At 38.5% G+C, this 14,913-nt stretch overlaps 1 protein-coding gene across 1 annotated transcript; it reads left to right on the top strand.

Annotated features, from left to right (window-relative positions):
- The first annotated feature begins 606 nt into the window (after window positions 1-606).
- Window positions 607-14,800, top strand: rpa2 (replication protein A2). The gene is made up of 9 exons (XM_061777510.1): window positions 607-761; window positions 921-1,015; window positions 1,727-1,828; window positions 2,406-2,519; window positions 3,058-3,132; window positions 7,877-7,993; window positions 10,145-10,276; window positions 10,355-10,449; window positions 14,577-14,800. Exons 1-9 carry the CDS (start codon window positions 749-751, stop codon window positions 14,662-14,664), a joined length of 831 nt encoding a protein of 276 aa, XP_061633494.1. The 5' UTR covers window positions 607-748; the 3' UTR covers window positions 14,665-14,800.
- The last annotated feature ends 113 nt before the right edge of the window (window positions 14,801-14,913 follow it).

Genomic DNA, 14,913 nt, shown 5'->3' with positions numbered 1-14,913 from the left:
ATGTTCATTGCCTTTTATGGGAACGTCGACCTCCCCAACATGGTCGCCACGTGCGCACGTTGGTAGCCTGGCTGGTGCAGCGCGCTGGGGTATCTAGTTTTCATATCTACGGTACAGAATGTCGTGTTGTGTTACAGTCAAAATCTTCTCGTTCTGAAAGCTGCGTCCATGAAATGCATACAAATATATATAAGTACAATACCCGGTTTAAATTATAGCCTACATGTACATGTCTGTTCTGAATTGTTGCAAGCACATTTTAAATAAATAATACACACTTGAATGCTTCCAGAGAACAGCTTTCTCGTGCAGTGGAATTACAAAACACTGCGCATTTTGGTTGTTACTGAAGGCAACGCAGGCACAGGAAGGGGGAAACTACTTGGGTGAGTTTGTATACCCTGGATTTTGTCTTTCAGGTGAATTATTTATGCCACTTTCCTAAATACATTATTATAAAAAGTAAAACTTTACTAGTTAACAAAATATGACTTTAAGTAATAGTAACATAAGATGTGTGTTTTCTCGTGTTTCTATCCCCTGGAAAGAGACTTGAGTGTCTGACAGTTTAGATGCGAGCATTCATGCTTCTTAATGAGTGTTCGCGGGAATTCTATTTGACGCATGCGCGGTGACTTGAACCGACCGCGCGCGAGACACTCCAGGAAGAAGTGTCACATGTTTGCTGCTCTTGTCACTTTCGTCCCCATTTCAAAACCAATACCAACCGACGCCCATTCGAATAAAAATGTGGAACCAGGGTGAGTCGAATACCCCGGCCGCTTTCGGGCTGTTGCTAACGGTAGCGGCGCTTGACATTTGGCTCGTTGTGACGTCGCCTCAGTTAGCCTAGCCGACTCCATCTGTTCCCTCTCTCACGCTCACGTAAATTTACATGGCTGACACTGTGCTTTCCTTAGGAGGATACAATGACTCGAGTATGGCTGGTGGCTACACTCAGTCTCCCGGCGGCTTTGCCTCCCCTTCCTTGTCCCAGGGAGGAGAGAAGAAAGGGGTAAGTGAATTTTTGTCGTGCGGTGACCCGTGAATGGCTGCAAAGGGCTGGAAAACTCTCGTTGTGCTACTCTGCAAAGACTAATACTGATTCTGAAATGTCCAGTAATTTTCCATGGAACGTTAAGCTGGGAAATTTTGAACATCTTTTACTATTGAAATGAATGGAAATGCCGTTAATGTTTTAATATTATTGTAAACCACTGTAAAACTATGTTCAGTTTTAGCATTATTACGCCATTTATATATAGGAACATTTAAAAAAAAAAAAAAAAAAAAAAGCAACAATTTAAGGATTCAATTAAAATGTGTTGCACATGAAAGTAATTTTTTTTTAAAAAAACCTACCAGTTCTGATAGATTAAATGCATGTGTTGTACATAAGTTAAATACAACTGAGCTGTACTTAACAAATGCACTGGATTTAAAAAAATAAAAATAAAAATAAAAATAGTTAAAATAAACCACTGTAACATTATGTACAGTTTGAACATTTCAAAGTGATTTCCTTTCACTATATGTCACCATCATATGTAGGTGAACAGACATACATTATTAGTAGTAGATTAAAAAAATCTGACCAATTAAGTGAAATTGGAGGATTTCCCACAGCACACCTGATGATCTCACACGGCACAGTGGTTGGGAATCACTGGAGTATGCTATGGATGTTGTCCTTTTAAGGGTATGCGTGTCTGTGTGTTTGTTGCAGAGAACTAGAGCCTCACAGATCATCCCCTGCACTGTATCCCAGCTGATGTCCGCCACCCAGTCGGACGAAGCCTTTAAAATTGGTGAAGTGGAAGTGGCCCAGGTGAGGTGACATGTAACATTTTTGCCTAATTTCAGCAATCAATTTCTGCTCACCCTGTCCCCTTACAACGAGGACGATCAACTTGTGTTACCATGATGACTGTTGGTGCCTGGGCGTTGCAACTAAGCGAGTAGTTACTTTGTGTCAAGCAGCTCAGAGTGAATATTAAAAGTGAGTCCCCATAAAGACTAGGTTGAGGGTTTTTTTTCACTTGCGGAGGCAGCGCTTCATGACCAAGCCGCCAAATGACACTGAGTGTGTGGATCTACACCAAGCCTGACTGTGAAGTCATGGGCAGGTGGAGAAACTCTGTGTGGGGGAAGCATTATGTTAATTTGTTTCTAAATAGTTATGTAAATTAATTGTGACATCACACTTCAGCAAAATTCATAAGGGCTCGCTCACACACACATTTTTGGATGTGGACTTGAAACATTTACTTGGTTGTGTAATTTCACACTTGATGCAGGGACTCAAGAGACCCAATTCTTTGTAATATAAGCAATTGAAAAGTAATTTTTTCATGTCTCCTTTAAATTATTCTCTTGAAAATTGAAAAGGCTGTTTACTAATGCAGGTGACCCTGTTGGGAATCATTAGGAGTACAAACAAATCCATGACCAACATCCAGTACAAGGTGGACGACATGACGTGTGCCCCCATGGATGTGAAGCAGTGGGTCGACACTGAGGTATTAACTCCATTTGACTGGAGACAATGTATGTAAAAGCACAATGGACCTTTTTATAATCTTTGTAAACAGTAGGCTCCAAGGTACTTATTGGTGGCAGCAGTGTTGTTTTTGGCAGCCATTTTAATTTTAGTTTGTCTTTTGGACAAGCATGCTTATTCATCTTAGTCACATTTGAGTAATTTCAATATGTAATAGTTTAGTCCGGTTTTAGTAGACGTAAATGCAAAACGATTCTGACCTAGTTTTAGTCATTTTTTTGTAAGTAATAATTATGATCATTTAAATGTAATAACTTTAAAAGGCGTCCTATTGACTTTAAGTTTCGTCATTACAGCTTTAAATCACGTCTTGGCTTTTTTTTTTTTTTTTTTCCTCACCAGGTGACCTAATACACTGTCGTACTCCCATGATCAGAAGTCATGTTTGTTTACTAGTGCTGCAATTATAGTTTTTGCTTCCCGGAAGTACATGTGATGTCATAGTGAAAAAGTCAATTGAAGTGAAGCACTGGAACTTTCGTCTCTTTTGTTTCAAGGACCCCAGCGTGGACGGCTCCGTGCTACCCCCTGGCACATACGTCAAAGTATCGGGAAACATGCGCTCCTTTCAGGTGAGTGCCCATCTTCATTGGATTTGCTAAAATCAAATGTGGGGCAATTTGGTTCAACCCAAGTTTTATGGAAATATTTTTGCCTTAAAAAAAAAAGTTAGTATCAAGATCAAACTATACATAGACAATAAATGGACCTTACAGCACCATGGGAAAGTGCTGTGATTAAAAAGTGATTACCTAGAAATCAACTTCATTTATAGAGCTCTTTTAAAGACAACCACATCTGGAATGAAGTGCTGTACTTAACTAAAATAAAACAAAATGTATAAAATAATGAAAAGCAAAGTTGAAGACACGAAAACAAGGGCAGAGTGTCATGGCGAGTTGAAAGCCAAGGAATAAAAAGGGGTTTAGACGAGTTTTAAAAATCAAACCGGGCTGGTAATTAAACTCACTTTAATATAGGAAAGTGTGACATAGAAAAGTGTGCGGATAACCATAGAACCAGAAATGGACCTTACCCTGAAATAGAGAAGAGCAATGATAACTGTACACCCAGATATTAAACTCATGGCTTCATAGGAACTGGCTTGCTGCTAAGTACAAAATTAACAATAAAGGTAATTAAATGTCAATTGCTTACACAATATCATTTGTAGTAATCAGATGCTAACCTAATTTGGATATTGCTGCAAACGTTTATTAAATTTACCATATGTAAGGGATATTTTCCACAGAAACCTCACTAATATATATATATATATATATATATATATATATATATATATATATATATACAAATAAATATAATGTAAATCTGAAATTATCATCATAATTGAAATGGGCTATATTGTTCTTGACCAAGGCCATCAGAAGAGGGCGGGGCGGTTGTTGGAAATCGCACTCCCCTTTTAAAAAAAAAATAAAATAAAAAAAAAAAAATATATATATATATCCTTTTTTGACAAAATAAATTCATTATCATCTGTCCATCCCTCATCCATTTTCTGAGCTGCTTATCCTCACAAGAGTCGCGGGAGTGCTGGAGCCTATCCCAGCCATCATCGGGCAGGAGACGGGGTACATCCTGAACTGGTTGCCAGCCAATCGCAGGGCACACATAAACAAACAACCATTCGCACTCACATTTACACCTACGGGCAATTTAGAGTCTTCAGTTAACCTAGCATGCATGTTTTGGGGATGTGGGAGGAAACCGGAGTGCCTGGAGAAAACCCACGCAGACACGGGGAGAACATGCAAACTCCACACAGGAGGGGCCGGGGATGGAAACCCGGTCCTCAGAACTGTGAGGCAGACGCTCTAACTAGTCGGCCGCCGTCCCGCCAACAAACATATTTGATTTAAAAATAACAGTAAACAATGCCCAAAGAAGAAAAAGATGTACCTTATTTTGCATCAAAAGATCAAAATTATTCCAGATTGGGGAAAACTTTTTGGAACGAAGAATTAAAGGCGCAGTGTGTAGTGTTGAAACTGCTCGCCAGATTTGAATGTAGCCTCACTTCACTAATCCCACCGCCTCCCCCTCCCCTCTGGCCGACTCCACGACCCTCGCAGGAGTGCACGCGCATGTCACCAGCTGGCTTTAGCGTGGTCATCTTGTAGCAGCCACTTTGCCATTTTCATCACATCTTGTTCACTGGTAAGTAAAAATAAAAAAATTTTGTCATATTGAATATAAGTGGCAAACTATCTCGTGACATTATCGTTAGTTATTATCATGAATGTTACATTTTATTATTAGCCCCCTTTTAGCTAGAACGAGCTTTGATAAAAGCACATTGTAGTACAGAGGCAATGTCCGGTGAATTTATATCCTTTGTTCTTCACAGCAATGAGAAGAGCACGGCTATCTGTGACCCCTGGCCGAGTACATCTCTGGGAGGTACGCTACGCACTGTATTATAGGCTCATGATTTGTACACGCGCATTACACACAAGCACGTGTTAGAAACTGTAAATCACAGATGAAAGCAATTTGTCAACTACCATGATTCATGCTAAAGTTGTACCAAAACTTCCAAATTGTCATATTTAAAAAAAAAAAAAAATGTTGAGCCGTTGCAAAAGCATTTTTTTGTTACCAAACCCATTTTTACAGTAACTTAGGTCAACATACTATTGTCCTTGACTTCTGCTTTCAAAACGAGTTATCCATTAATTTGTTGTGCATGTATATAATATGATGATCCAATTAAACACTTATTTCCAGTCATACCGGCCATCTGAGGGAAAATTGTATCTACAATGTGGCCCGTGACAAATATTTAACACCCCTGAGTGTAAATGTATGTGTACAAGAATGAAAACCGAAAAAAAGATACCGTACTGTATTCATTAATTTTTGTTGATGGGATGGGTATGAGGGATTTTTATGTTTAAATGGCTTTTATGTGTACGTCAGAAAGAATAGATAGAATATTTTTAATAATGGAAAGCCAATTTCACAAACACAAAGTCTAATCACCATAATGTCTTGCTTTACAGGAGATAGATGACAGACTGACTTAAGATTCATCACATATTGTCATAAAGAAATTTCTGCGATGTGAGCCCAGCTCCATGTTTTGACATCTGCCACAAGACTTCTGGAGGAGGTCCTCCAACTCTGCAGGCCCTGATCAACAGAATGGTGTCTGCCATAACTGAAGGCACATGACAAACCTCATGGACACCATCTTGGACGAGAGAGTTTTAGGCAGAGCCAGACAAATGTGGAATGACATCCGGACAGCACATGACCTTCGTGACCCCGGCGAGAACAACAGACAATTCCGCCAAGGCCCCCTATCGCCAATATGTAATGTGGAAAATCCCAAAGGACATGCTCTAGGATTCACTGCATTTCATATTTTCAAAGCATTCCACCTATAGATGTGCATTTTATATTAATTTATAAATATTTGTAGATCCATTTGCACCTTATTTTATAAATTTACTTCCAGGAATGTCTGCACATGTACCTCTACCATTTTGAAATTGTTATAAATAAAGAACTGAAAATGAATGGTTCCTCCTTCACAATTGCCACTCAGAATTCAATGTTACATTTCGTATCTCCTTCCAGTTCTTAAATATCAGTGCCTTATATGACGCTTGTTAATGGATTGTATATTTTAAACAAGAAATATAAAATTAATTTAAAATATTTTATTTACAAGATATGCATGGTTCAATTACGTCACTCGAAAAGGTTTGTCCTGTATTACAGCACTTGCTCGTTTCACTCCAGTCTTGATCGGGCAGTGTCCTTCAGAAATACTCTCACATTTAAGATAACTATTAAATGTATTTCATACAGAACCCTAAATAGAAAATAACTTTTTACAGATTTTGACACACATGTACAAGAAATCAAAATTACTACAAATAGACCTGACGACCGACCGGATTTGGATTGTGCGGTCTAACTCTCGTGACCGCAAGTCCGCTGCGTTGTTACCAAAACAAAGTACAGATTTCAGTACCCAAACCTAACAGCAAGGCTAGCCTGCCCCCTTAAGAAGTGGGAGGCTAATACACAAACTCTTGTAATTCCTACACCATTTACCTGATTTGGAAGCACATCTGTTTTTTTTTTTCTCAATTCAAATCTATTGTGGTAGTGTTTGGAGCCAAAAAGATGAGAGTTAGTGTCCATGTCCTATGAATGAAGAGATGGTTTATGGAGTGAACTTTATGCATGAGTTGAGCTCATGTATGATTATTATCGGGTTAAAAAAAAAAGTAAAAATAATAGTAATAATCACTCCTCTACCCATATTGGATATGAATTATGAAACATGTCAGTCTATGTGCATCATACAAGACTTATTTAACAACTTGAGCTTTTATTTAGGAGAGTAATGATTAAATCTGTTTTCGCCAAACTGTGGAGCCACGGCACGTATTTGCAATTAGAGAAACGTCATGGAAAACCAACAAAAATATCATTAAAAAGTATAATGATTTTGTCTCGATTTTGTCACAAATGTACCTAGTGTGAAATCAGGGCTTGTTTAATTGAACACAAAGTTGATTTGATAAGTTTGCAGGAAGCCATGACTTAGTGTTGTAGGAATGGCAACAGCAGAAGTAGCAAAACTAGCAGAATTTGTGAAATGTTTTTTTTTTTTATAAATATGACTGAACAACAACCATCATTAATTTCTTTATGGTTATGTTTTGTTTAATGATAATGGTTTTCTGAAATGCTTGACCGTTTAATTTTAATCCCATAAAAATTTCACCTGGTCCTTCATGTTTTCTTTAAAGACTTGAACCCATCTTACAAATTCTGCCTGGGTAATCAAACATATGCGCACAACTGTGTGTTTTCTAATTTACTAAATAAAAGTAGGGCTGTGAATTTCAAAATAAGTACAAGTAAATTTAAAAAAAAAGGATTACGTGTTCATATAAAGTGTTTAACTTCAGAATTCTTTGAAAAAAAATAACAATACAGATAATACTTCATGTTGTGATCATATGGGTAGAAGCAAAATCATGCATTGAAAAAAATGCATTATACATGGGTAGAAGGGTTTTCCAGAATTTTGAGGTTAACTTTGGGGTGCGTATTATACATGGGTGCGCAATATACACGAGAAATTACGGTAATTGATTTTCCTGAGAGTCGACGTTTACCGGACTAAACAGAAAACTGTGACACAAAACCGACTTCCAAACCGAACCACAGATTTTATGAACTGTTTCACCCCTTGTGTGTAGCCTAAGTGTAGATGTGTTTCCGTGTGTGTGCGTGTGTATGTGTGTGTGTGTGTGTGTGCGTGCACAGAATCACAGGTCGGTGGTGGCATTCAGCGTCAGGCCCCTGGGGGACATGAACGAGATCACGTCGCACATGCTGGAGGTGGTGCAGGCGCACATGGCGCTCGGCAAGCCTCAGACCTCGGTGAGGAAACTACCAACAAAAAGCCCACATAATGCTAAAGGCTGATTACAGATTCGCTGGACAATTTAACCATTAACATTAAAAAAAAGAAAAGATACTCGAAAACCTTAAAAATATTGAGAAAATAATGCAAAACAAATAATTTACAGTTAAGAAAGTTACATTTGACTTGATACTAATTTAATGTTGGTATTTCTCTAATTCCACTAACAGTGTTGCAAATCAATGCTACTGTTGAGTTTTTGCTCAAGCGTACATGCTAGCTGTGTGAGCTGCTATGCTAAAAAGAAGAAAGAAAACATTGACGTCTTTAGTTTGAGTAACTCACTCCATTTAGCTTGATGATGTAATTTCTGCTGAGTCATGCAGCTAACTTTTTTCTCCTAGATGGCTAAAAAGGTTTTAGTAGCTGGGTTGCATGTTTGTTGAAAGACACCTTCAGAGCATTAATTACTCCAATTTAAAGTATGACTGATTAAAAAAAAAGTTTTTAACTAATATGGAAGACAAATCAGCAAAATGGTACCAAAAAAGCTGATTTGAAACTTATTTTATCTGCCATTTTTGATATCTAAGTTGGTCATGAAGAAGTAGATCACTGTAGTGAAGAGGGACATGAGAAAAACGTTTTGGGGGGCTGCTCAAACGCTATTTGGTATTTTAAATACTATTTAGGAATCACTGCAGCTAGTTACATTTTGTCTCAGGACAACTATAATTCACACAAGTATGTTTCTGTATTTTGCTCATGGATTCCAGTGGAACTTCAATTTACGAACGAGGTTTGCGTATGTAACAGAATTTTCCCACAAGAAATAATGTCAACATGAATAATTGTTGTTGGCCTTTTTAGTAAAAGTTTCTACACTTTGAACACAATATCACGCTATACAGTACTGTATTTCAAACATGACAATGGGTGATCGAGCAAAGATCTCTATTGACCAAGTTAACAAGTGGAACTGTCCTCCTCATTCAAATGCAGCTTCCCTGCGGAGACACACAAACAGTGTCATGAGTCCCTCTGGGCGTTCATAGCAAGTCGGAAATCACAAAACCCCTCAACTTGAACCCGTTTGCGTTACCACAGTTAGGAAAAATAAACAATGATATCCACCATACCTTGACTTCTTGGCTTGCAGTGTCATCTTTCTTGACAACATGTCAGCATGCAAGTGCCTCACCTTCTTGCAAATAGTCGAGGAAATGCTATCACTCGCTGCTGTAGCTGTTTCTCATTTAGCCAAACAAGGAACAGCTTTTCAACTTGGTCCAGAAGTTTCTCTCGGTCCTTTCGAAGATACTTCACTCCCTTGGCCATGTCAGCAGCAACAAAAATGGCCTTTTTTATTCCCACAACAGTGGAATTTGTGGACTTCCATACTGTACTGTACTTGGGAGCAGGTCGCGACGCAGGAGCGGCTGAGCGCGATCCACCTCCACACAGTGGGCGCACCGCCGGGCGCAAAAGGCATGAATGAAACGTTCGCCCACTGCGACAGGGTTTGCCCATTGGGCAATATATTTGTATGGTCTGTAGTTCATAAATGGAATACTTCGAACATTTAGGCGTTTGTAAATCGGGGTTCCACTGTATTTGAAATTTTATGGAAGGACAAAAAATACCCTCCGATTCTTTATTGACCCAAAAATGTAGGGCTGTGTGAGAAATAGATTAATCGAGTTTTTGGGTCAACCTGACACCCCCCACCGCCTTCTCTCATACCCACAAAATCTAAAAGTTTCTATTTCTTAATGGCTTCAGTACTTTAAAAAATGTTTTATTATCATCGACAAATGTTTATTTAAATGTACCTGTATTACGGATTCTATTTAAAGGGACATTTTTCTAAGAGCAAGCCCTTTTATTTTCACTGTATGTAAAGAAAAAAAAAACAATTTCTTTGGAAGTTTATACAGTTAATGCTGGTGAACAACAGTTTAAAAGCCTGTGTTTGGTTTCAGGATAAAGCAAATGCCAAATCCGAAATGGAAAACTTCTTGAATATGCCATTTGCTTTTCTGGGAAAATCGATTATCATTGGAAACCAGATTTTTGTTTAAAAAAAAAAAAAAAACCAGGAGATTGAATTTTAACGGCATTTTACCCAGCCCTACTAAAATGCTAACGTTGGCGCATGTTGTCTTCAGGTCGAGGCAAGCCTGGGAATGAGTAGCTACGCGCCGTCCATGTCGCGGCCTGCGGCTGCCGGCGTCACGGACACGGGCTACATGGGCGCACGCAACATGGCCAACAACGGCTTAAGCAGCAATCAGAACCAGGTAGGACCGCTTACGTGCAATGACCTCACCCAAACGTGACCCCGTTTAACGCATTCTACTTTCATTGTGTACGTCAAGGTGCTGAGTCTGATCAAAGGCTGTCCGGATCCACAAGGCATCGGTCTTCAGGAGCTGAAGACGAGACTGTCCGGCCTTAGTATGATGGCCATCAAGTAAGAACACATTTAAACTGACATTGGATTTTAAAACACACATTGAGCATAAATGTAAGTTTTTTTTTCCCCTCCAAATTTAAAACTGTATTGCCACAAAAAGTGGCCGTGGCAATCTATTTACTCAACTACATATTTTCTTACATTTTATATAGGCTTTACAGGATCAGGATTTATGGGGCCGATCAGCGAGTTAAAAAAAACGATAACCGATCTGATCACAAGATGGAGCAATGTGTCTATTTAAGTGACTTGTTCATTTCCTGTATTATACAGACCCTTTTGAAAAAAATTGAATATCATGAAACATTTTATTTATTTCCATATTTCCATTCAAAAAGTTAAACTTTCAGAGATTATAGATTCAGGGCACACAATTTAAACAGTTTCAAATATTTATTTGTTTATTATTATAATTTTTTTTCATAATTTGGGCTTCTAGCTCATGAAACCCACAAAATCAGGAATTCAAAAAATAAGGATATTTTGAAGAAGTCAGCCCAAATTTTGCTGGCCAAATTTTGTTTTTAACTTAGTGTCACACACTAATCCTCTACTAAACTCAAAGCACCTGCATAGGTTTCCCCAGGTGTCATTAAATTGCTTCAGTTTGGTTCAATTGTCTCAGTTGGGTTCAATATGGGGAAGACTGCAGACTTGACAACTGACCAGAAGACCATCATTGATACCCTCCATAGGATGGGGAAGCCACAAAAGTTCATAGCTAAGGAAGCTGGCTGTTCACAGAGTGCTGTGTGCAAGCATATCAATGGAATGACAAAGTGTGGCTGGAGAAGATGCAACAGCAAAAGAGATGACCGTGGGCTTCAGCGGATTATCAAACAGAGAAGATTACAGAATCTAGCAGAGATCCAGAAAGAGTGGAATGAGGCAGGAGTCACAGCTTCAAAAACCACCACATTCAGATGCATCCGGGAGAATGGGCTACAACTGTCGGGTTCCTCGGGTCAAGCCACTTCTGAATCTGAGCCAACATAGGATGAGTCTCAACTGGGCCAAGGAGAAGAAGGACTGTGGCCAGTGGTCCAAGGTCCTCTTTTACCGTGAAAGTAAAGTGTGCCTTTCATTCGGGAATCAAGGTCCAAGGGTTTGGAAGAAGACGGGTGAAGAACAGAACCCAAGCTGCTTGCGGTCAAGTGTGAAATATCCACAGTCAGTCATGATTTTGGGTGCAATGTCCAGTGCAGGTGTTGGTAAACTCTGCTTTCTTAAATCCAAGGTCACCGCAACAGTCTGCCATAATATTTTTGAGGACTTCATGATTCCTTCTGCTGAGGATCTGTAAGGAGATGCAGATTTCATCTTCCAGCAGGACCTGGCCCCTGCCCACACCGCCAGAAGCACCAAAACCTGGTTTGATGCCCATGCCATCACAGTGCTTAACTGGCCAGCCAACCCGCCGGATCTAAACCCCATTGAGAATCGATGGGGTATTATCAAGAGGAAAATGAGGGGCATTGGACCCAAAAACAAAGAGGAACTGACAGCAAGCATCAAGGAAATCTGGGCTTCCATAACTCCCAGGCAGTGCCACAGGCTGATTGCCTCAATGCCACGGCGCATCGAGGCAGTGATTAAAGCAAAGGGATTCCCAACCAAGTATTGAAGATTAACATGTCATTTTAAAAGTACCATATTTTGATTGATTTAATGTGACCCTAATTTCTTTTTTTTTTATCTTTTTCCCTCTCTCTACAAAAACATTGAAGTAAATGGGGATTTCTTCACAGTATTCTAATTTTTTGAATTCCTGATTTTGTGGGCTTTATGAGCTGGAAGCCCAAATTATGTAAAAATAAATGAATACTTGAAATTGTTTAAATTGTGGGCCCTGAATCTATAATCTATGAAAGTTTAACTTTTTGCATGGAATTATCGAAATAAAGAAACTTTTCCATGATGTTAACATTTTTTGGAAAGGGTCTGTACTTGTGTACTGTATACTGAGTATTTTCAACAAAGGTATTCTCTATTCAGGCCATGTATTCTAATCAGTCAGGTTAAACCAACATTACAACATGACAGAAATAATGGGTGCTAACTTACTGTATTTAAATAACTTACTTCACACACACCGAAACTTTAGAGCATGATTCGAGAGAACGGCGGCATGTTTACATACAACTGTTAGTGCTAGGACTAGCTTGCTAGGCTACATAACGTTTGTTGCCCGCTTGCGAGTCGTATCGTATTAAAAGTACGTGAACATCACTCAAGCAATCCTTGAATGAAAGCCCACTCCCGAGCACCGGTGACCACCAGCACACGTATTTCCAAATTTTGTTCTTATAATACCCACGGCGCGATCCATTGTTGTTGTCATCGTCATGATAACGAGTGTATCCGAGTTGACAAGATAAAGCCCAGTGATCGTAAAAGATGTGATGCAGTGGTATCGGAATATAAGATTTTATTGCAGTAGTCTGAAATAGTGCAATCGTGAAAGACCAAATATGTCTTTTAGTCTGATCCGGGCATTACGTGTTGTCTGTCTCAGATGTGTTGGGTCCCACACCGCCGACGTTTTATAAAAAAAAAAAAATAAAAAAAAAAAAACTTTATTGGTGGTCAGATATTTACAGTACTACATCAAAAGACATGCGCTAAAAATAAACTAGCTTTTGGATTCATATATACTGTACACTGCGACGTGAAGTAAATGTCTTTTGCAGAGACGATCAATGACGTCATTGATCGGATCGGCGAATTATGACATTAAAACCAATCAGGCGATCAGCATAAAATGCTAATTATCGTCCGATTCTCATCAAGCCGATCAGATCGGTGTAAAGTCTAATTTTATACATTATTAACAGGTCCATGATGGACAGAACAATCCCCAGCATCTACTGCACGGCACCATTTCTAGGCAGAGGGAGCATCTTAAGTAATTTTGTATTTCTACAGTATATTAACAGTTTAAACTATAAACTTAGCACAAGCTATGAACCCCAAACACTTCAGTATAATTTCAAATTCATGTTATGACATTACCCATTCATGGAAAACATATACCGGAAGTGAATGTGTACATGCACCGAAGACTCTCGTAACTTCCATTCACAACCCGTATGGAATTAGGCTCTTCCCCGACATTGAAAGTTTGAGATACAGTCTACCACTTCAACATACATACAATAACAACAATGACTCTGTACAGCTTTACTATTTAGACAGGGCTCCAGCGGCATCTTTTGACATCTTAGGTTCCACGTCTAAGAAAATTACAATGTCTACGTGGAAAAAAGTATTAGAATAATACAATTTTAAAACAAGCATATAACATTTTTAAAAAAGAGTACGTTTAGTGTTTGTGCGTTTGCATGGAGGGCAGGAGTTGCATAATTTTTATGCTTGATGTACTTTCCTTGTAGCGTGACCACCTCGAGCTGATTATTATTTTTTTTTTTTTGTACACAAATTTTAAGTGAATAACTATCTGTGTTTTACTTCCCTAAAGTTTCTCCGAAAGGCGCTGCGGGTCAGACGCGGGTGAAAGACGACGTGATAATGGTTAAACTAGAGTTCTACATTTTCTGAGAATTTTTAAAGTTGGAAACTTTTCATGGAAATTAATAGTAATAAACCAATAATTTACAGAATTGAAGCTTAGCTCTTCAAATTGCCAGATTAATGCAATGACAGGGGTACAGTGGTGACATAGGAGTATAATCTACCAGTTTTTGCAGTTACAAGATGTTGGTTTTTTTCATTTTGTTTTTTTGCAAGCCAAAATTTGAGCATTATGAGAAAAACCTTTGGATAGTCCACCTCTAGAGTAAAGTGGAAAAAAATTAGTGTACAGCCCTCACATGTGGGCTATGTATCTATTGTGCATGGATGTCTGCTTATGACAAAAACTAAATGTCTATACAGCTATTTATGCTTGAATGTGATACCTTTCCATTAAATTACCCTCAATTCCCAGTTAATTTTCATGGAATATTTCCAAATTTCTCAGCCGAATTCCCCAAAGACATTTAACGGATGTTTTCCGCCCTTTTGCAACCCAATGTTTAACTTGACGTTCCAAAAATGCTTTAAAAAAAAAACAAATAAATAAATCAATAAAATATATATATATTATTATTTTTGTCATCATACAGGCAAGCAGTAGAATTCCTGAGCAACGAGGGTCACATCTTCTCCACAATCGACGAAGACCACTTCAGGTCAACGGATTGTGACATGTAGTACTCATCATCTTTGTCCAAATGGATGATGCCGAAGGCGCTCATTTGGAAATGTAAAACTTGTTTTTTGTTTGTTTGTTTGTTTGTAAAAGAAACAAGTTCTTTGTCACCTCAAATAAAATACTATTGTCAGCCTCTGACTCTGGTCTTATTTATAATACACAAACCAAGGGTTCTTAAAAATGAGATGGCTATTTTGACAATTCTTTATTTTCTGTAAATATATGCTCTAAATGACACTATTTGGTAT

The sequence above is a fragment of the Phyllopteryx taeniolatus genome, chromosome 6 (genome assembly GCF_024500385.1).
Source record: "Phyllopteryx taeniolatus isolate TA_2022b chromosome 6, UOR_Ptae_1.2, whole genome shotgun sequence".
In the NCBI taxonomy this organism is placed as follows: Eukaryota; Metazoa; Chordata; class Actinopteri; order Syngnathiformes; family Syngnathidae; genus Phyllopteryx; species Phyllopteryx taeniolatus.
The sequence above is the reverse complement of the archived record's forward strand: the minus strand, read 5'-3'. Positions and strand labels throughout refer to the sequence as shown.

Bases quoted from the DNA above. Each gene is read 5' to 3' on its own strand.
- rpa2 (XM_061777510.1), top strand. The intron at 1,016-1,726 runs GTAAGTGAATTT...TGTTTGTTGCAG, and splicing joins AGGGAGGAGAGAAGAAAGGG to AGAACTAGAGCCTCACAGAT. The intron at 10,450-14,576 runs GTAAGAACACAT...GTCATCATACAG, and splicing joins CTTAGTATGATGGCCATCAA to GCAAGCAGTAGAATTCCTGA.